A 21,447-nucleotide genomic window follows, 5' to 3' on the forward strand; every position below is an offset into this window, starting at 1 on the left:
GTTCTTTGAGAAATAAACGTGACAGTATTTAAAAGCCATAGAGCTGGCAGAGATAACCCAGGGAGAGAGTAGAGACAGAGGAGAGGACAGAACCCAGGACCAAGCCCTAGGCACACTGGTCCAGTGAAAGAGGGGTGAGTCAGGAGAGGAGCTGGAAAAAAAAAAAAGAGTAAGAAAAGTACTCAGTGAGGTGGCAGGAAAGCCAGGAGATTGTGGTACCACAAATGCTAAGAAAAGGAAGTCTTTCAAAAAGAAAGAAGTGATCTGCTGGGTCAAATTCTGCTGAGAGCTGGCATGCGATAAGAACTGAGGTGCCCACAGGATTTGGCAACATGAAGAGACCTTGAGAAGACCAACCCCCAGTGAAGTAAGTAATTGGGCTGAAAGCCTAGTTAGGGTATATTGAAAGGAATAGCAGAAATGGGATATAGGGTCAAGGGAGGGTGTTTTATAGCTGAGAGATACTAGAGTATGTTTTAGTCTTAAATGATCCAGGAGAGGGGAATAAGTGCAGGACTGACACATTTCCCAGAGTGAATGGGCGTGGAATCCTGAGCACAAGGGGAAGACTGGCTGTTGTTGGACGCACAGAGGGTGGAGGGTTCATCCCTCATGTCAAGGAAGGCAGAGAGTCTTCGGTAGATCGGCGTCAGGCAGATGGGAGTGTGCTGTCTGATTGCTTCTGTTTTCTCCATGAATCATGAGGCAGGATCAGTAGCTGTTTAGGGGTCATAGGGCAAGGGGGTTTGTTTGAGGAGAGGGAGGGTATGAAATAGGCCTTTCGGAGAACAGGAAGGCAAGCATGCCAGGATTGCCAGGCTCTGCTGAATGCCCACTTAAGACCTGTGTCCATTTACACAGAAACTGAGTTGTGTGGGATGGAGGGGGCTTGGTTATTCTTCCCTGCCTCAGGGTGTTGTGACACTGACATGTGATACAAAGTACCTGTAATAGAGGGACTTTGGGGGAGGAGGGAGACTGCACTGGTCAAAGATGACAATGGCCCGAGGACCCTGCCTTTCCACTCTGATAAAAGGTTTAGCTGTGGTCATCAAAAGGACAGAGCATTCATTCTAGAGCTCTCAGTTGGCCTCAGATTGACACCATGGGAAGTGCCTCTGTATGGAGTGTCTGTTCTAGTGTCCTGGACCCTAAGAGGTTGTCCATGTCATCCAGACCATCCCGCTGATCCAATTAAATAGGAAACTAGGTCTCAGAGAAGAAAGGTGATTATCCAAGGTCATACAGTGAGTCATTAACATAGCTAGGCCAGGAACCTAGATCTATCCAGCTAAGTGCTCTTTTCATGCCACCCCTCACAACCAAGAAAATGTAGCCTTTGGTGGCCTGGAACGTGGCCCAGACAAACTGTGTGTCTCCTGCCACAGGGAGAAGAGGTGGTACCAGAGACGCCGTGTGAAGTCCTCTACCAGGGCCTGCTGTACAGCCTCCCGCAGTATATGGTAAGGAGGTGGCCAGGCCAGAGCCACCCTTTCCTGCAAGGAACAGGCAGTTGAAAGAAACCTTGAGCTGCACTTTCCAACATTAGTGCTTGTTTCCTGAGCCTTTGCCCCTTTGGCAAGGTGTTCTCTAACACATGAGAATTCTGAGCTTTCCTCGGGGCTTCTCTGAGGATGCTGTTCTCCATAGTCCTTCTTTGGCAGGGATAGAAAAGGTTCATTGGGGACCATCCTCTTAGATAAGCACCATAATTCTTCTGAGATCTGCTGCTATCTGTCATGCCCTAGACAGCCTCAGAATGGGGCTGTGAAAGATGCCAACAGTTTGGTTTAGAGGAAGAAAAAGAGTGAAAGAAGTTGGGCTTATACTTCCTACCTCAGTTTTACGCACTGTCTCTCCTCTGCTCCTTCCATCTTCCCCTTTAGAAAGAGCAGTGTGGAAGCAGAGCAGCCTCTGAGTGAACGCCACACAGCTCCCTCCTCAGCCTCATAGGCAGGCTTCTCAGGGCTGGGCACCTGTCTGCCCTGTGTGCTGGGAAGATTTGGTCATTTAGGGAAGAAATTAGAGAAAGACTGTAACAACACTTTTCATCGGTCTGTTGAGGGACTGAGGAATCACTCCCTTGCTGAGTAGGATGGACACTGGTGGATTTCCTCCTTTTCTACTCCCCAGATCGCTCTGCTTAAGATTCTGCTGGCTGCAGCCCCCACCTCCAAGACTAAGACAGACTCCATCAATATCCTGGCAGACGTCCTGCCTGAGGAGATGCCGTGAGTGCTTCCGCTGGGGCGGCTGCTGCCATACTAGCTGTCTTGTCTGCAAGGCCTCTGTACCCCCCTCCCCACCTTCTTAACACTTACAGGGATTGTCTCCAGAGAGACCTCCCCTCCCCCACCAGCACCCCCTTTCTCCCACAGGGCTCTCTGCTGTGCTCAGAACTAAGGGTCTAGAAGGTAATGGCAGTGCCAGTGACTGGCTGCCCAGGTGTCTGAGTGGACGATGCCAAGGGACAAGCTTGCCAAAGAGGAGAGACAGAAACCTATCAGTGGAGCTTACTCCATGAAGGCTCATAATTGGGAACTCTTAGAGGTTTCCCTAGCACAGAAGTTCAAGTTTCCCACATCCCAGCTCTCTGTATATATTGTAACAGGGGTCCTTGTAGGCCTATCCTCTAAGGCCACCCTCTCCACTGATGACTCGTCTTTCCATTGTAGTGTCACTGTTCTCCAGAGCATGAAGCTGGGCATCGATGTGAACAGGCATAAGGAGATCATTGTAAAAAGTATCTCTGCCCTGCTCCTGCTACTCCTCAAACACTTCAAACTTAACCATATTTACCAGGTGAGCATCCAGGAATGCTTCTGCACAGGTCTTGGGTGTTTTCTTGGCCCTGTCTCCCAGAGAGGGAAGCAAAGGGCCTTGCAGTGCTGGTAAACAACTTTCAGCCTTTTCTTTGCCCTCACTCATGGGATCCAGCTACCTGTTGCTTGTGCTTAGGTAGGGCTTTGGGGTGGATGGTGGGAACCTGTCCTAGAAAGGTACAGATGTCTGTGTCCTTTGTATGTTATTCCAGGGTGGTGGGTAGGAATCTTGGGCATCTCTAACTTCTTGGTACTGTGCCCAGCCTGTTTTGAAACAGTGCAAAATAGAATTCAAACGTTTCACCAATATGGAGGAAAGGCATGTTGACCATTCTTTTCTAAATATCAAGCACTTTCTGACATTTGAGATATCATTCTGAATAAGGCACAATGCTGGCTCTTAAGAGCCTTGAAGTCTTATAAAGGATACAAATATATAAATAGCCAATTATAGAGTGATAAGTGCTGTGATACAGATAAGCAGTGGCTGCTATGGAAACCCCTAATCCAACTTGGGGTAGAGAAGAGGTACATTGTAACTTCTAACCTGAATCCTAAAGAAGCAGATGTTAGGGGGACCTAACAAATTCAAATATTGTGACCTGGTTGTTTGTACCCTCACATTAACGTGACATTAAAAAAAAGAAAAAGGAAAAAGGAACAGATGTTAGCCAGGATATGGGAGTTGTCAGAGAAAGAAGACAGAAAAGCAGAAAAGCTGATACGCAGAAGTCTAGAGGGGAGAGAGGAAAGTACTTTGGAAACAATAATTAAAGGTTGCTGGAGTCCACCAGGGGTACGGAAGATGGGCTTGGCCTGGAGTGGGTGGCAGGGAGCAGACTTAGGTATACTAGCACACGATTATTGAGTGTCCATAATGTGCCTGGCACCCTGTTAAGCTTGGGTGGAGCTTCCTTTAATTTTCCCAACTCTAGGAGGTAGTCTCTAATCTAATGCCTGTTTTATAGAGGAGAAAACTGAAGCTAAGAAAAGTTAAGAACCTGCTTTCCGGCTCGGCATCTGTAGCTCAGAGGCTAGGGCGCCAGCCACATATACCAGAGCTGGCAGGTTCGAACCCAGCCCAGGCCTGCCAAACAACGACAACTACAATAAATAGCCAGATGTTGTGGTGGGTGCCTGTAGTCTCAGCTTCTCGGGAGGTTGAGGCAAGAGAATTGCTTAAGCCCAAGAGTTGGAAGTTGCTGTGAGCTACCATGCCATGGCACTCTGCCGAGGGCAACATAGTAAGACTCTGTCTCGAAAAAAAGGAAACAAAAAACCCGCTTTCCCACAAAAGCATTTTTTGCCATACTAAGGAGTCTGGAATTGGTTCTGTGGGCTTTGCCAAGATGGGGCCAGTGAAAGATGCTTCCGGTCTATGGTGAGACCCCGGGGAGGAAGGCTTCTCACTTCTGCCCAGAGCTTCCATCCCATCTTCTTCCTGAGAAGTCAAATCAAGCTTGCTGGTAGAAGAGAAGGTCCTCAGAGTGTAGGAGGACTCTTGCAAAGGCTGTATTTGTGGCACTAACAATCAAAGCGTTTCTTCACTTGGGTGCATTCAGTTTGTTAGTTTGTTTAGTTTCCACACACAGCACTGAACACGTTAGTACATTCAGAGACATCGTTGGGTCTGTTAGGGTGTTCTGGGTGCTCCCACCTCTGTCGGTGTTGGCTAAGGAGCCGCAGGGCTGGGAGGAGGGGTGGGTAGGGACTAGTGTTTCTGGTGGAAAGAGAACAGAGAGCTGTCAACGTGTTTGCTGCTGCTTCTCTTGGTGGGCAGTGTACTGTTGATAGCCAGAAAGATGGGTGGTTTGATGGACCTTGCCAGTGTGTCAGTGAATCCTGATAGGGCTGCAGGCACATCTCAAACTCAAAAAGGTATCCCATCAGTTGACAGTAGGTATGTATTGACTTCTCTCTGGGGCTTGGGAAAGTACCCTGGATCAACTTCCAGGAAGAAATTAATGAGCAGAAGAGAGACATTGTCTTGGTGAAAGCTGACTTGCCTCCTCTAGCCACATACCTAGGGACATGGGGTAGCCTCACTTGCTGCCTTGGCTACTTTGTGGTGATCAAGAAGAGCTGGGGATTTAAAACACAATTCTCTGCTCTTCAACCACTTTTCTGTACTGTCCCAGCATACCAGGTTTTATGTTTGGTGCTCCTCAGTGTATTGTGGATAACCTAAGCTTATGGCCCTGCTCTTGTGGCCACCTGTCCTCCCTAGGTCATCCTGTGTACAAACCCCTCCAGATTCCAGAGAGCAAACTAGAGCTCCCACGTTCCGGTTTTTAGCCCACCAAAGACATCTCAGACTTCTCAGTGTAATGTCTGTTGGCTAAAAGACTCTTATTCATTCATTCATTAAAATACATACTGATATTCTAAGTACTGGAGATAATATGGTGTACCAGACAGACTTGAGCTGCAGCCCACATTCTAGTGGTTCATGTGGTTACTATAGGCCTTCCCCTTGCTGACTGAGTGACGTTGCCAGGAGTCAGCTGCACCTGTCCCTGTTATATCAATCACAGCTGAAACAGTGTGAGCCAGAGGTTTGGTATGGAAAACCATTCCCTCAGGGAGCCTTCCTTTCCTGTTGGGCTTAGAAAGAAATTTCACAGTAATTCTTTCTATCTATTGGAGTGAGATTTTCTTCCTGGCTTATTTGTTTTATGCTTTTAGTCAGGAGTTTACAACACATACTGCAGACTATTCCCCTCCATATAGGAGGGGCGGGCTGAAGATGAATCTCCCCATTTCCCAGACAGGAAGACTGATAACACAGTGGATAGCAGATACTCTGAAGAATGGATGGATATTAGATTTACACTGCCCTCTTTTTTTTCATGCTTACCTTCTATTCTTCCCCCAATAAGTATTCCTTTCTGCTTTAATCTTTTAATTCAGTTTGAATATGTATCGCAACATTTGGTATTTGCCAACTGCATCCCCTTGATCCTGAAGTTCTTCAATCAAAATATCTTGTCATACATCACTGCCAAAAACAGGTATGCACTCTGGACAGATTTATCTCAAGGGGGCTATTTGGGTGGGGAAGGGGTGGTGAGAAGATTACATCATCTCTGAGCCTTTCAGTTCTCCTGGGATCCCAAGTCCCTCGTGTCATAGAGCTGTCACTCTTAAATTCAATTTCCTTGACGTGTTAGCTGATGGGGTGTATGGCTTGGCCTCTTCACAGACCTATTTATATTTTAATAGTTTAAAAAATGGAAAAATGTCATAATTTAAAGAAATAGAACTGCAATGATGAAATTTTAGCCTTATGGCAGAGGATCCAGGAGATGCTTTTTGTGAAACAGCGTGCTTTTCTGGCCAGCCCTGATCTTAGTATAGATTATAACTAGGAGTGATTATAGTGCTTGGTAAATTGTAATGTGTTACACAAAACTTTTAACTGGAGGTAAATTATAAACCCTTACTTGGTAGATCAATTTATAGTTCAAAAATATAAGGTATTTTCTCATTCATTCATTCATTTTTTTTTCTTATTCATTTTAGACTCAGCCTCACTCTTTCACTCTGGCTGGGGTGCAGTGGTGCAATTATAGGTCACTGTAGCTTAAAACACATAGGCTCAAGTGACCCTGTCACCTGAGCCTCCCAACTAGCTGGAACTATAGATACATGTCACCACACCCAGTTAATTTTTCTTTTAAATTTTTTTGCAGTGGCTCATGCCTGTAATGCTAGTGTTTTGGGAGGCTGAGGCAGAAAGGTCGCTGGAACTCAGGAGTTTGAAACCAGCCTGAGCAAGAATGAGACCCTATCTCTTAAAAAAAAAAATTGTAGGGCGGCGCCTGTGGCTCAGTTGGTAAGGCACTGGCCCCATATACCGAGGGTGGCGGGTTCAAACCCAGCCCCGGCTGAACTGCAACCAAAAAATAGCTGGGCGTTGTGGCGGGCGCCTGTAGTCCCAGCTACTCGGGAGGCTGAGGCAAGAGAATTGCTTAAGCCCAGGAGTTGGAGGTTGCTATGAGCTGTGTGATGCCATGGCACTCTACCGAGGGTGATAAAGTGAGACTCTGTCTCTAAAAAAAAAAAAAAAAAAAATTGTATTTTGTAGAGACGGGGTCTCCCTATATTGCCCACCCTTGTCTGGAACTCCTGGCCTCAAGTGATCCTTCCACTCCCACCTTGGCCTCCCAAAACACTGAGGTAGTGTGAGCCACCAAACCTGGCCTCATAATTTCATTTAATCTCCTCAGCAATGCTAAGAATTACTACAAGTTTTATTCTCATTTTACAAATTAGGACACAAATTCAGAGAGCTAATAGACTTGCTCAAAGATAGCATGCTAGTGAGACCTTAAGTCAGTGTAAGAAGCAGGATCAGAACACGGGCTTCTCCGTGAACTTGGATTATTCTCTACTCATTCACCAAGCAGGATATAAGGGATTGAAGAGCAGATCCTTGTTCCTTAGTCTGCTACTTTCCTGAGAACTGGGAACATGTTGCTCAGAAGAGACAGAGCTCATAAAGTATGAACAAGAGGGCTGAGCTCATAGCTGGGGTGGCTGGAGAGGGCAGAGCTGGGAGCTGTTGCTATACTGGTCTGTCCGTACTGCCTGAAATTCCACCATGGAGAGGAAGCCTACCTATCTGTAGTTTAAAACACCCATCCCACCTCATGGAACCTAGTTAGGACACCTGGATTCCTGGCCTGGATCTCCATTTGTTAGCCGTGTAATCTCAAGCAAGACATTTTGTTTCTCTGACCCATGGTATTTTTATCTTTAAAATGAGAATATCTTCTCTGTGTCATAGAACTTTTATAAACGTTAATTAAGATTAGTAGGGCGGCGCCTGTGGCTCAGTCAGTAAGGCGCTGGCCCCATATACCGAGGGTGGCGGGTTCAAACCCGGCCCCGGCCAAACTGCAACCAAAAAATAGCCGGGCGTTGTGGCGGGCGCCTGTAGTCCCAGCTACTCGGGAGGCTGAGGCAGGAGAATCACTTAGGCCCAGGAGTTGGAGGTTGCTGTGAGCTGTGTGAGGCCACGGCACTCTACCAAGGGCCATAAAGTGAGACTCTGTCTCTACAAAAAAAAAAAAAAAAAAGATTAGTATATGTGAGAGTGCTTTAAATAATTTAGCTTTTGGGAGAAGCATTGGAGAATAGATTTTTTCCTAACCATGTGGGGACCTGTGCACTGATCCCCTTAAAAAAAGCCCTTAAGACCTGCTAGTTGGGTTACCAGTGAAAATGAAAGTGTGGGTTGGACTGTGTCAGAGCCACAGCTGCACACAGGCACCTGTGTGTATCAGTCAACACTCTTGGTTAGAGGTAACCAAAACCAGCTGGACTAGAGCCACACAAATGAGAATTTGTTAGAAGGAAATGAGACGTGTTATCTTGAAGAACCCAGGATAGCAATGCATGGACCTCAGGTTGGCTGGTAGTGTGGGGAACTCAGGAAGTCTCCCAGCTCTGTGTGCATGACAGATGCCAGGCCTCTGTCCTTCCACTCTGGTTTCCTCTCTCCCTGACAAATTTGTCAGTCTGCTTCATTTACATCTCCGGTTGCTTGGTGAAGTATGCCCACACGAGCTAAACTTGCCGTGGTGTTACCGCAGAAGTTAGATTGGCTCCCCTTTTCAGATTCCCTGGTTAGAGGTCCACCCATGGGGGAGGACCTCTGGGGAGTAGAGTACAGAAACTGAATGCTCATGTGGCACCCATGGGCCTGGAAGGGGAGGGGCAGACAATCCAATAGGTGTCCACTGGGTTCAAGCTGGAGTTGGAAGAGTGCTAGTGATGAACTATACCTTTTGCTAAGGTTGGCCTGGTTTCCTCATGGCTCTTACAATCTACATAGATATTCTAGATACTTGTAAATTTATTTTATGCCCCTCCCACCCCCGACCAAGAGAGAATTCAGTTCACTGAGAGATTGGAACAAATCCATCTTCGATATCCTACCCCATTTCCGGGTTGCCAGCACCTACTTTGCCATGGGGCTTTGTCAGTGGGAGATGGGTAGATAGGCGGATGAGCCAGACAAGAATATTTATTCGTGGGGTGGGGAGGGCAGTATAGAACTGACAACCTTGGGAGACTCCAATTGAGTGAATCAAAGTAATAAGCAATATTACAGGTGGACCCACGGCCCTGCCAAGCTGACCCCTTGCCTCTCCCACCCTGGTCCCCTAGATTATCTTTGTCTGCATTTCTTGGACAAAGGTAAACATTTGTAGCCAAATGAATCATTGCCTTTTTCCTTGTATAGAAGTTTTGACTTTCAAAATGTAGTGATAGGTCCGTGGAACCCTACGTTGGTCTTCATGGCCCCTGCTATACCAACGTCCTTTGTACATTTCCAATTGCACTAGTTCAGGTAGACTGGTGTTTAAAACCTCATGGAATGTCAGGACCAGAAGGAGCTCTGGAGATTCACTGGTCCAAATTCTGTATTGTATCCATGAAGATGGAGAAGAGAAAAGAGAGAAGTGTCATTTGTTGCATGACTGTGTCCCTGTCATCATGCAGTGCCTTCTCCACCCCACACCCCAGTCATGCCCCTTCCCTGGGCTTTCCACAGAGCCTGCAGCTACCTTGTAGTCCTCCACTGTTGGCTTTGGGGGCAGATGCTATTACCATCTATTACCATTCTTTTTTTTTTTTTTTTTTTTTTGGCCGGGGCTGGGTTTGAACCCACCACCTCTGGCATATGGGGCCGGCGCCCTACTCCTTTGAGCCACAGGCGCCGCCCGCTATTACCATTCTTAAGCTACTAGGTTGGTTTTGCTGCAGGAAGCTGCCTCTATCTCAGCCTTCCTTCAAAAGTGGCTTCCATGACCATTCCTCAGAGCTCTGGCGGTCTTTGTTATGTCCCCACATCCTCACATGGTTATTAAGTAGAATGTGTGTGGGCAGCATCCCTGGGAGCACCTCTAGTCACATGTACACTTAAATGCAGAAACATGTGCATTCAAATTTATGTATTCCTTTAACGAAGCAAAGAGAGCTAAGAAAAGAGGCTCTCTTTCTGCTCTCTTTTGCATCTGCTGGGTGGGTTCCTCTCATGACTGTGAGGAGAGGAGACTGGAGTCAATTTCAGCTGAGGTCACTAAGCAATTTGGGACATGGATGGGGCCTACTGGAGAGAAATTATTCCTGCCCTGTTCAGATACAGCCATTTTCCTGCCGTTGCCATTTACCTAAAGCCTGTCCTTACCTCTACATCTTGCAGCATCTCGGTTCTTGATTACCCTTGCTGTACCATCCAGGATTTGCCGGAGCTTACTACTGAGAGCCTGGTAAGCAGATGGGGATTTGGTGGCCTTTGAAATTGCTGGGTGGCAGAGGTTGGCATTTGCTCTTTCATTTCCTCTCCAGCCCGCTAATGCCCTGGTTTGGAAGTCTCAGATGAATGAAGGCGTATGGCAGGAGCACAGAGGCAGGAGGGGTTTAGAGTTGCTGACCCAGTCGAGAAAGATTTGGAAAAGCCGAGCATAGCATTTTGCAGAAAAGGGGAAAGGGCTAGTGAAAAACACTGAGGAGAGGAAATTTAGAAAGATGATGGGACTGAAATCTATGCTAACTGGCAGAAGAATCTTTTCTGCTCTGCACAATTACCCGCCCCCTTTCTACTGTGCTACAGGCAATTCACTTCTTATTTTCATGTAGGTTATAAAACCCAGAAGTATGTACTTCAGAAAATATCTTGCCTGAGTCTCTCTGAGGCAAAAGTAGAGATAGCCACAGAAGGATAGCCCAGAAATGTTCTCATCTTACGAATGTGATAGCTCTGTGCAAATCGGGAAAGTCCCTCAGGGTTATTCTGAATTCCATGAAATGGGCCTCTCAGCTGCATATGGAGGATGAGCTGTCTACTTCAGCATTTATTGTCACAGCTCCTTAAACATAACACAGCCCATACCTCCACTCTGTTGCATTGTAATTATTTATTTGTATTGGTTTCTCAATTTGACTGCAAACTCTTTGACAAAAGAACTAGTATCACCATTTTGTATTCACAGAGTCTAGCGCCCTGTCTGGTGCATTGAAGAGCTCAGTAGGTGCTAAATGACTGAGTGGTGGGTGCTACAACCCTTGTCCCCCAACTTTAATTTCTGTAAAATGTTTTCAGAGTAGTGTATTATGCAAAAATAGAGTGATACTATCTGTGGTAAAGGTTTTACAGAATCATAGGGTTCTTGGTTGGAGGAGTTTAAGAGCCTTTTGATCCAACCTCCTTCTTTCAAAGATGAGAAACCTAAGTGCCCAGTGGATAAAGTGACTTGCCAGGGTCTGCTCGTAGATGACAGACCCTGAATTAGCCATGGGTCCAAAGACCATCCTGACACACTAAATCTAGCATCCCTTTTTTACCACTGGGACAGAGATTCCCTGTCTTATTTAAATATGGTTTCAGCAGCCAAAGAAGTTGGAAGCTTTGTACTCACACAGAGAAGTAATTGATTGTATAACCCTGTTTATGTACATGATGCTATTCAATTTTTAATGGCAGTACTGTTTTATAGCTGGAAAGGTTAAATAACTGCCAAGACCTGACAGATGAAAGTAGCAGTCACAGGAGAGACATGCATCCCTACAATTCAGAGTTGGAATGAAGAACACATTTTTCACAGAAACAGTGGCACACAGCAGCATTAAAATTTTAGTGTTAGAAGGGTATTTCAGAACATAGAGCCAGTTTTTATGGCCTGAATCTATTTTTTTTTTTTTTTTTTGAGACAGAGTTTTACTATGTCACCCTCGGTAGAGTGCTGTGGCATCACAGCTCATAGCAACCTCAAACTCCTGGGCTCAAGCGATTCTCTTGCCTCAGCCTCCCAAGTTGCTGGGACTACAGGCGCCCGCCACAGTGCCCAGCTATTTTATTGTTGCAGTTGTCATTGTTGTGTTAGCTGGCCCAGGCCAGCCCTAGTGTATGTGGCCGGCGCCCTAACCACTGAGTTATGGGTGCCAAGCCCTGAAATCTATTTCTTTTTTTTTTTTGTAGAGACAGAGTCTCACTTTATCGCCCTCGGGTAGAGTGCGGTGGCGTCACACAGCTCACAGCAACCTCCAACTCCTGGGCTTAGGCGATTCTCCTGCCTCAGCCTCCCGAGTAGCTGGGACTACAGGCGCCCGCCACAACGCCCGGCTATTTTTTTTGTTGTTGCAGTTTGGCCGGGGCTGGGTTTGAACCCGCCACCCTCAGTATATGGGGCCGGCGCCCTGCTCACTGAGCCACAGGCGCCGCCCTGAAATCTATTTCTTGATATGATGTGTTCTGTTTTCTTACTTCAACCCCATTTGTTCTTATATAGAAATTGATGGGAACTATTCTTTCACATCTCTTCCAATTGACTTTTTGAGATATGGACATAAAATTATTAAAATGATTATTATGTTATCTAAGAAGACTTATTACTATCCAAAAGTGAAAGCCTTTATCTATTCTTAATTTAAAAAAGAAGTTATTTTATTTTACTCCGTGAAGCAATAGTGGCACCTGGTGGTTTCATTTAGTAGCCACAGGCCTTCTTTTTTGTTTGAACTTACAAGTGCATCCCTGAACCCCATCATGAGCTTCAGTAACTAGCAGTTTCCTCCACATAACTTGGCATTTACAAAGAAATATTTGGCATTTACTTTTAGATCTAGGCAAGTGAAATTATTAAGTAATTTTTAAAAGATGGCTAACAAACATGAAAAAATGTTCATCATCCCTATATATTAGAGAAATGCAAATCAAAACCACCCTGAGATACCATCTAACCCCAGTGAGAATGGCCCACATCACAAAATCTCAAAACTGCAGATGCTGGCGTGGATGTGGAGAGAAGGGAACACTTTTACACTGCTGGTGGGACTGCAAACTAGTACAACCTTTCTGGAAGGAAGTATGGAGAAACCTCAAAGCACTCAAGCTAGACCTCCCATTTGATCCTGCAATCCCATTACTGGGCATCTACCCAGAAGGAAAGAAATCCTTTTATCATAAGGACACTTGTACTAGACTGTTTATTGCAGCTCAATTTACAATCACCAAAATGTGGAAACAGCCTAAATGCCCACCAACCCAGGAATGGATTAACAAGCTGTGGTATATGTATACCATGGAATACTATTCAGCTATTAAAAAAAACGGAGACTTTACATCCTTCGTATTAACCTGGATGGAAGTGGAAGGCATTATTCTTAGTAAAGCATCACAAGAATGGAGAAGCATGAATCCTATGTACTAAATTTTGATATGAGGACAATTAATGACAATTAAGGTCATGGGGGTGGGGGGAAGCAGAGACAGGGGTGGGGCCTTGGCGTGTGCCACACCTTCTGGGGGCAAGACGTGACTGCATGTTTACCTAACAAATGCAATCAGTGTAACCTGGCTTATTGTACGTTCGATGAATCCCCAACAATAAAAAAAAAAAAAAGAAAAAAAATTTTTTTAAAGATTAGTTAATTTTTAAAAGTCACTGCAATATTTCCCAAATTTGGCTTTTATATTCAGAAAGACTTATAAAAATATATTTATATCACTTAAATTTATGTACCAGCTCCTTATGTACCAGCTCATCTGTTCTTACTTACTTTATAATTTCCTAATCCAGATATTTCCAGACATCCTGGAAGATTTTTGTTGTGGTTTTAGTTTTCTTTCCGGGATGTAATTGTCATGTTCGATTATTCAGGTCTGTAGCATTCCATTCAGGCATTATTCAACCAATGATTTATGACTTGTTAAAATAGTCTTTGTTCTATATTCACCATCACTAGAACCAAGATGCCTTTAGTATTATTGTTTCTCTATCACAGAAATAATTCAAACATACCATGAGATATATATTCCTTTTCCATTAGGTATTAATATCAGAAAAGAAATTTCAGCATTTCATCAGTTTTTCTGTTGGTCACTATTTCTATAATGGCTTCCTGAGTAAATTAGAATCTCTGGGGTGATTTTTCAAATTCACAGGCCAGGTTGCTTCCCTGGAGCACATGTAATTTGCTAAAATCTTCAGGGATCTTGAAATTTTCTTTTCTTCTTCCTCCTTACTTCCTCATTTCACTTATGAACTATCACACTCTCACACTATCTAGATCTAGGTCCTTAATCTAGCAGTAACTAATCAGAAACCCATATGATAAGGGTTTTCTCACATCATTCTTTAATATGTGGGAAAAGAAAATGTAAAATAAAAATATTTTCATTTTCAGTTAGATGAACCATAATAGAGAAATTTTGAGTCAAAAGAATCTTTTACCAAGAAATAGCTGTTATTGTGTGTACGAGACCAAGCACCAGGCTGATACCCTGTTTCCCCGAAAATAAGACAGTGTCTTATTTTAAGGTGTGCTCCCAAAGAGGCGCTAGGTCTTATTTTCAGGGGCCGTCTTATCTTTCCTGTAAGTAGGTCTTCTTTTCGGAGGATGTCTTATTTTCGGGGAAACAGGGTAGAAGCAGCCACCGACTCGATCATTAGGTATGAAGACCTAGCAAACGTTTTTGCAATAGTTTTAAATAAATGCTGAGCTGACATGGCATGGAAAACCTGAAGCACAAAGCAAATAGACTAGTTGGTAGTATAGAAAAGACAGACAAATGTGGCTCTACCACTTGTAACTGCAGGCAATCCCCAGGTTACAAACAGCTGACTTACGTACAACTCACAATAGTCATAATAGCCTTACAAACGGAAGCTATTACAGGTAACAGGTAAATGTACCTGTTCTGACATACAAATTCAACTTAAGAACAAATCTACAGAGCCTATCTTGTTCATAACCTGGGGATTGCCTATATGAGAGATCTTGAGCAGATTTCCTGTAGGTTATAGGGGGTTTCATCCATAAAAGGAAGAGAGGTTGGGTCATTAGATGAGCATTCAGCTTTCCTTGGGCTATAAAATGTTTAGATTCATTATAAAACAACGAAGTTAATATTAATAATTTTGATTTCTCAGTGCAGAGCTAGTTTGTTGCTTAAAGAGACTCCAGTGAGCTGTTAAGGAGGCTTGAGAAACAGTATCAGATCTCACATTTAGCAGCCCTTTTTTAAGGGCTCAGAATGATCATATAGCTAACAAACTCAGATGCTCTACTTTCAAGCTAGAAACCTCACTATTGGAGGGGGTGTTATTGTTGATTGTTCTGGAAACTTGTCTCCTTCTGGTTTGAAGTAGGAATTCTAGTAGGACATAAAAGAAGGGTTTCTCTACCGTTAGGTCTTCAAGAAGCTCGGAAAGCAGGGGATCAAACCAAATTTTCTCTCAGAAATCACCATTGAGGATTCTGGAATTTCAACTAGAAAGTGAATGGTAAACAAAAACAGAGTCTTCAAATTCAATACAATTCAGCCCCTTCCCTGTCTGTGCCTCAGCGTTTGTTTCTGTGGATGACGAAATTGGACTGAGTGCCTTTTAGTGCTAAATTCTAACCCAGTCTGCTTTCCTCAGTCCAAAAGGAAGAAACACTCCATTCTTCCTCAGCCATCTGAGTTAATTGCCTATGTAACTGGCATAGCCTGGAGTTTAATTTGGCTTGGTTCACTCGGCTGAACTGCGGTGCTCTTTGAGAACAGAACCTTTGTAGTGTTTTGGAGAAGCTCTGAGACGGTGGGATGTGGTCCCTGAAGTGAGACTGTAGACCCACGATGTACTGCAAACAAGTATTTATTGGTGAGAGTGGAACGTGGACAGATGTTTTCTTGTTCACCTTTAGCTAATTGAAAGCCAGTGCAGGTCTTGCTTTAGCTAATAGGAAGTACCAAGAACCAGAGAGTGTGACTGCGCTGCTCTCACAAACGTCTCCTCCCAGAGGGTTACGTCCTGCTAAATATGCTGAGTCTTCCCCTCCCCCTCAAAAGAGATGACCTGCCTTAAATCAATACAAACACAGAGAAAAACCCCTTGAGTCTGGCAAATCCGAACAGGTACCTGTGGAGCTGCAGGCCTGCTGGGAAAACAATTATCTGCTGAGCTGGAACATGGCAGAAGCTGGAGCAGCGCTGCAGGCAGAGCTGCTGCTACAAGCAAAGGAGACAGAACAAGTGTGTCGCTGAGCAGCGTGTACGCCATCATGCCAGCTCCCGGCAGCAGCTGCTGTTAGAAGTGGGTCCAGTTACGGTTGTTTGGGAAAGCCTAATCAGAAGGGAAGGAGAGCCAGGCAGCTGAGACTGTCTTCAGGGAGGGAGAGCTATGAGGAAAAGGCAGCCACAATCAGCTTACCCTCGCTCAAAACTTCTCTTTTAAAACTTATTTCACTTGCTAACTCACTAGTCCATTTTCTTTCAGAGAACTATCCAATAAATAAGGACCCTCCCTCGGGGTACCTCTGGCAGGGAAGTTAGCAATGTTGTTTAGATTACAATCACACATCCCAAATGATGCAAGTCCAAGATTATTCACTGTGGCATGGTTTGTAAAAATGAAAGATTTAAAACAAACTAACTGCCCATTATTACAGGCCCAACTGGTTAAACAAATGATGGTGCATCCTTACAATAGAATATTATGCTTCCATTGAAAAGAATGAGGCAATTCTTTTCAACTGGAGAAAGTTCAAGTAAATCACAGACTTATAGAATGGTCAGAGCTGAAACAATTTTGAAGATTAACTCATTCAAGGCCCGGCACAGTGGAAGTGCCTGTAATCCTAGCACTCTGGGAGGCTGAGGTGGGTGGATTGCCTGAGCTCACAAGTACAAACCAGCCTGAGCCAAAGTGAGACCTCATCTCTAAAAATAGCTGGGTGTTGTGGCAGGTGCGTGTAGTTGCAGCTACTTGGGAGGCTGAGGCAAGAGGATGGCTTAAGCCCAAGAGTTTGAAGTTGCTGTGAGCTATGACACTATGGCACTCTACTGAGAGTGATAAAGTGAGACACTGTCTCAAAAAAAAAAAAAAATGAGATTAAGTCATTCAACCATCTACAGGATGCAGAGGGGAAATGATTTGCCTAAGATCATACAATCAAAGGTGTAATCCAGCAGTCCTGGTACCTACTCTAATATTTCTACAAGTGCATGCCTCTACTCCCATATTATTCTTTGAAGTGTTAGGGAATGCCAGGTTTTTTATGCCTCTACCATACTGGAAATCAGGATGAAGGAAGCTAATAGAAGAAATATACTTACCTATCCATGTTTTATGTTTCCCCTGCTGCTTAAAAATTCTAAAGTCTATCTTTCTGTTAACCACATGAGATGCAGTATCTGTAGAACCTGACCTGTTTTGGACAAGCCAGACTAGCTGATCACTAGGGTGGAAACTTTCCTGGAAGTTTCCCTCAGAGGCAGGCAGATCGTTCTGCTGGGACTAATTCTAAGCACAGTATTGAACATTACCCTAGGAAGGAGTGTATGTACTATTTCTAAATAATATTTCCAAAAAGTTTCCCTGAAATTTTTTGGCCCTTGGTATTATAGCCTAATACCCTCAAAAATCCTGGATGTTTATTCCACATTAGATGTATGCCTGTCTTGCTTGCGTCAAGTTAATTTGGAGGGGGTGATGGTAATTTTCCCTTCTCCTGACAGCAGCTCCCTGCTACATGTCTTCCACTCGTCCATGCTCCGTTCACATTGCAGACATGAGGAATTTCCAAGATGTTGCTTTGGCTGTCGTGCACGCTCATTGATTTATACAGCTTCTGACACCAGTGTGTACTTGCAGACCTCAGAATCACATAAGGACTTTTATTTTTATCCCTGAAAAATGCTTCTGTGAGCAGATACCTGTTTCTAATCTGACATCCATCTGTTATCTCTGGTTAGGTGCTTATAAGCTATCAAGAAACATACAAAAAATAAACACCTGGTTAGAATAAACCATCTGCCATTTTTCCTTCCATGCTGTAGAATTAAGTATCTGACTATAGTAAAATTTGATAAAGGATGATGAGGGTTGATTTAAAAAGTCAACCATAATAAATATCAGATACATTCAACGTAGTTTAGAATCTACCAGAATGAGACCTAATTTCTAGCAATTGCAGACAAAGCTTATATAAGTGCAAATTGCCTGTAAATGTGGATAAAACTCTTATCATCTTTTTCTGATCCTAAATTATTATAAGCTACCTAAGAAAGCTTACAAATCAAGTTCCTGTGTTCATGTATTATCTTTCTAACCAGTACTTGATCTAGGTAAAAGTAGTCTTCCAGGATTAGCAGGTGAGAGGGTTTTCGTATGAAGGCCATCATGTGTGTTTTTTGTTTGTTTGTTGTTGTTTTGAGACAAAGTCTCACTATGTCGCCCTTGGTAGGCATCACAGCTCACAGCAACCTCAAACTCTTGGGCTTAAGCGATTCTCTTGCCACAGCTTCCCAAGTAGCTGGGACTACAGGCGCCCACCACAACACCTGGCTATTTTTTGGTTGTAGTTGTCATTGTTGTTTGGCAGGCCTGGGCTGGGTTTGAACCATCAGCTCCAGTATATGTGGCTGGCACCCTAGCCGCTGAGCTACAGGCACTGAGCTGCCATCCTGGGTTTTGAGACCTCAATGTGAAGAGCAGGGGTGAGGAGTTAGTACTTCATACTGGCAGACCTCACGTAAACTGACCAACAGTGACTTCCAGCCTCTGTGGGAATGAAAGTCTTGTAGGTGTTGAGATACTGATGGATGGTCCTATTATAGGAAGCTGGAGACAACAACCAGTTCTGTTGGAGGAACCTCTTTTCCTGCATCAACCTCCTAAGGTTGCTCAATAAACTGACCAAATGGAAACATTCCAGGACCATGGTGAGTGGGGCTTCAGATCATTGAGGTGGACCCCTCAACGGACTGAATTTTTAAAAATCATTAGTAAATATCTGTGGACTGCCTGCCTTGTGAGCTCTGTAGTTAGACACTGAATACTACATAAGACTTAGCACCTCCTAATTCTGGGCGCTTCTACTATAGTATTACTCACCACTCCATTTCGTTTCAAGGAGCTGAATATGGACCTTCCTTCAGGGAAGGTTAGCACTGTTTGGATTACAGTCCCACATCTCAAATGATGCAAGTCCAAGAGTATTCACTGCAGCATTGTTTATAATAATAAAAAATTGGAAGGGCATGGTGGCTCACACCTGTAATCCTAGCATGCTGGAAGGTTAAGGCAGGCGGATGCCTGAGCTCAGGAATTGGATACCAGCCTGAGCAAGTGCAAGACCCCCATCTCTAAAAATAGCCAGGCACTGTGGCGGACACCTGTAGTCCCACCTACTAAGGAGGCTGAGGCAAGAGACTTGCTTGAGCCCAAGAGTTTGAGCTGTGACACCATAGCACCTGTCTACCCAGGGTGACAAAGTGAGACAGTGAGACAAAGTGAGACAAAAAAATAAAATAAAATAAAAATTAAAAATGATGGCTTGGCACCTGTGGCTCAAACGGCTAAGGCGCCAGCCACATACTCCTGAGCTGGTGGGTTCGAATCCAGCCTGGGACCGCCAAACAGCAATGATGGCTGCAACCAAAAAACAGGCATTGTGGCGGGTGCCTGTAGTCCCAGCTACTTGGGAGGCGGAGGCAGGAGAATCGCTTGAACCCAGGAGTTGGAGGTTGCTGTGAGCTGTGATGCCATAGCATTCTACCCAGGGTGATAGCTTGAGCTCTGTCTCAATAAAATAAAAAAATAAATAAAATAAAAAATGAGGCAGTTCTATATTGACATTAAGTAATTGGGGTTTTTTTGGGGGGAGTGGCCAGGGCTGGGTTTGAACCTGCCACCTCCCGCATATGGGGCCACAGTAGCATATGGGGCTACTCCTTTGAGCCACAGGCACCGCCTAAGTAATGTTCTTTTTTGAGACAGTCTCACTGTGTCGCCCTCAGTAGAGTGCCATGGCATCACAGCTCACAGCAACGTCAAACTCTTTGGCTCAAGCAATTCTCTTGCCTCTGCCTTCCAAGTAGCTGGGACTACGGGCACCCACCACAACGTCCAGCTATTTATTTTATTTATTTATTTATTTATTTTTGAGACAGAGCCTGGGTGGAGTACTATGGCATCACAGCTCACAGCAACCTCCAACTCCTGGGCTCAAGTGATTCTCCTGCCTCTGCCTCCCAAGTAGTTGGGATTACAGGTGCCTGCCACAATGCTCGGCTATTTTTTTTTTTTTTGTAGAGACAGAGTCTCACTTTACTGCCCTCGGTAGAGTGCCATGGCATCACACGGCTTTTTTTGTTGTTGTTGCAGTTTGGCCGGGGCTGGGTTTGAACCCGCCACCCTCGGCATATGGGGCCAGCGCCCTACTCACTGAGCCACAGGCACCGCCCGACGCCCGGCTATTTTTTGGTTGCATTGTTGCATTGGTCATTGTTGTTTGGCGGGCCCAGGCTGGATTCGAACCCGCCAGCTCAGGTGTATGTGGCTGGCATCTTAGCTGCTTGAGCCACAGGCGCCGAGCCCAGTTATTTTTTTTTTTTTTTGAGACATTGTCTCACTATGTTGCCCTCAGTAGAGTGCTGTGGCATCACAGCTCATAGCAACCTCAAACTCTTGGGCTTAAGTGATTCTCTTGCCTCAGCCTCCCAACTAACTGGGACTACAGGTGCCCGTCACAGTGCCAAGCTATTTTTTGGTTGTAGTTGTCATTGTTGTTTGCAGAATCCTGGGCTGGATTCGAACCCGCCATCTCTGGTGTATGTGGCTGGCACCCTAGCCGCTGAGCTACAGGCGCCGAGCCACGCCTGGCTATTTTTTGTTTCAGTTGCTAGTCATTGTTGGTTAGCTGGTATGGGCGGGAATCGAACCCACCACCCTCAGAGTACGTAGCTGGTGCTATGGGCTCTGAGCCTAAATAATTTTCAAGATATATTGTCAACAAAAACATAAGGTATGGAACAGTATGGCAGAATGTGTAGTTGGCTATCATTTGTGTTTAAAAAAAAAAAGTAATATATGCTTATGTAGAATTATCTCCAGGCGATACACAAGAAATTGGTAACAAATAACTAAGAAAGTGCCAGGAAGGCTATGTTAACCAGTGTGGTGAAAATGTGTCAAACGGTCTATGAAACCAGTGCATGGTGCCCCATGATCGCATTAATGTACACAGCTATGATTTAATAAAAAAAAGAAAGAAAGAAAGAAACTGGAACAGTGAAAAATGGGATATGTAACTAACAAAATTTTCTTGGTATTTTATACCATGTACTTTGAGATATGAATGAAATCGTTTCCTCTGTATTTTTGAAGACTATAGCTAATCTGGTCTGAAGATTCCCAAAAGCTCCTTGGGGGTTTCTGAGGCTAGCCAGGTTTGGTTTAATTTGTCTTTGAGTTGGAAATTCCAAGAAACTTGAGATCTTTATTTGCCTTTCTCCACCCCACCCCTCTTTCAATGGGCAGATGCTAGTGGTGTTTAAATCAGCTCCAATCCTAAAGCGGGCCCTCAAGGTCAAACAGGCCATGCTACAACTTTATGTCCTAAAGCTGCTAAAGATACAGACCAAGTACCTGGGGCGCCAGTGGAGGAAAAGCAACATGAAAACCATGTCAGCCATTTACCAGAAAGTACGCCACCGCATGAATGATGACTGGGCTTACGGAAATGGTGAGTATTCTCAGAGCTCTTGACTTCTAGGAGATTCTGGGGCTTTAAACAAAACTAAACAAACATTTTATTCATCTCTAATTTTGACATTAGTTGTTACATA

The 21,447-nt window shown here is 44.5% G+C and overlaps 1 protein-coding gene across 2 annotated transcripts in view; it reads left to right on the top strand.

The window, feature by feature from the left end:
- The window catches only part of STRIP2 (striatin interacting protein 2), a 47,232-nt gene that overhangs the window by 21,859 nt on the left and 3,926 nt on the right, over positions 1–21,447 (top strand). For both annotated transcript variants that reach the window (XM_053553607.1, XM_053553608.1), the window contains exons 14-20: positions 1,389–1,463; positions 2,134–2,231; positions 2,676–2,802; positions 5,733–5,833; positions 10,036–10,102; positions 18,436–18,540; positions 21,140–21,344. In XM_053553607.1, the coding sequence (XP_053409582.1) occupies positions 1,389–1,463; positions 2,134–2,231; positions 2,676–2,802; positions 5,733–5,833; positions 10,036–10,102; positions 18,436–18,540; positions 21,140–21,344 (778 nt within the window). The remainder of the gene's footprint in view (positions 1–1,388; positions 1,464–2,133; positions 2,232–2,675; positions 2,803–5,732; positions 5,834–10,035; positions 10,103–18,435; positions 18,541–21,139; positions 21,345–21,447) is intronic.

The sequence above is a fragment of the Nycticebus coucang genome, chromosome 11 (genome assembly GCF_027406575.1).
Source record: "Nycticebus coucang isolate mNycCou1 chromosome 11, mNycCou1.pri, whole genome shotgun sequence".
NCBI lineage: Eukaryota > Metazoa > Chordata > Mammalia > Primates > Lorisidae > Nycticebus > Nycticebus coucang.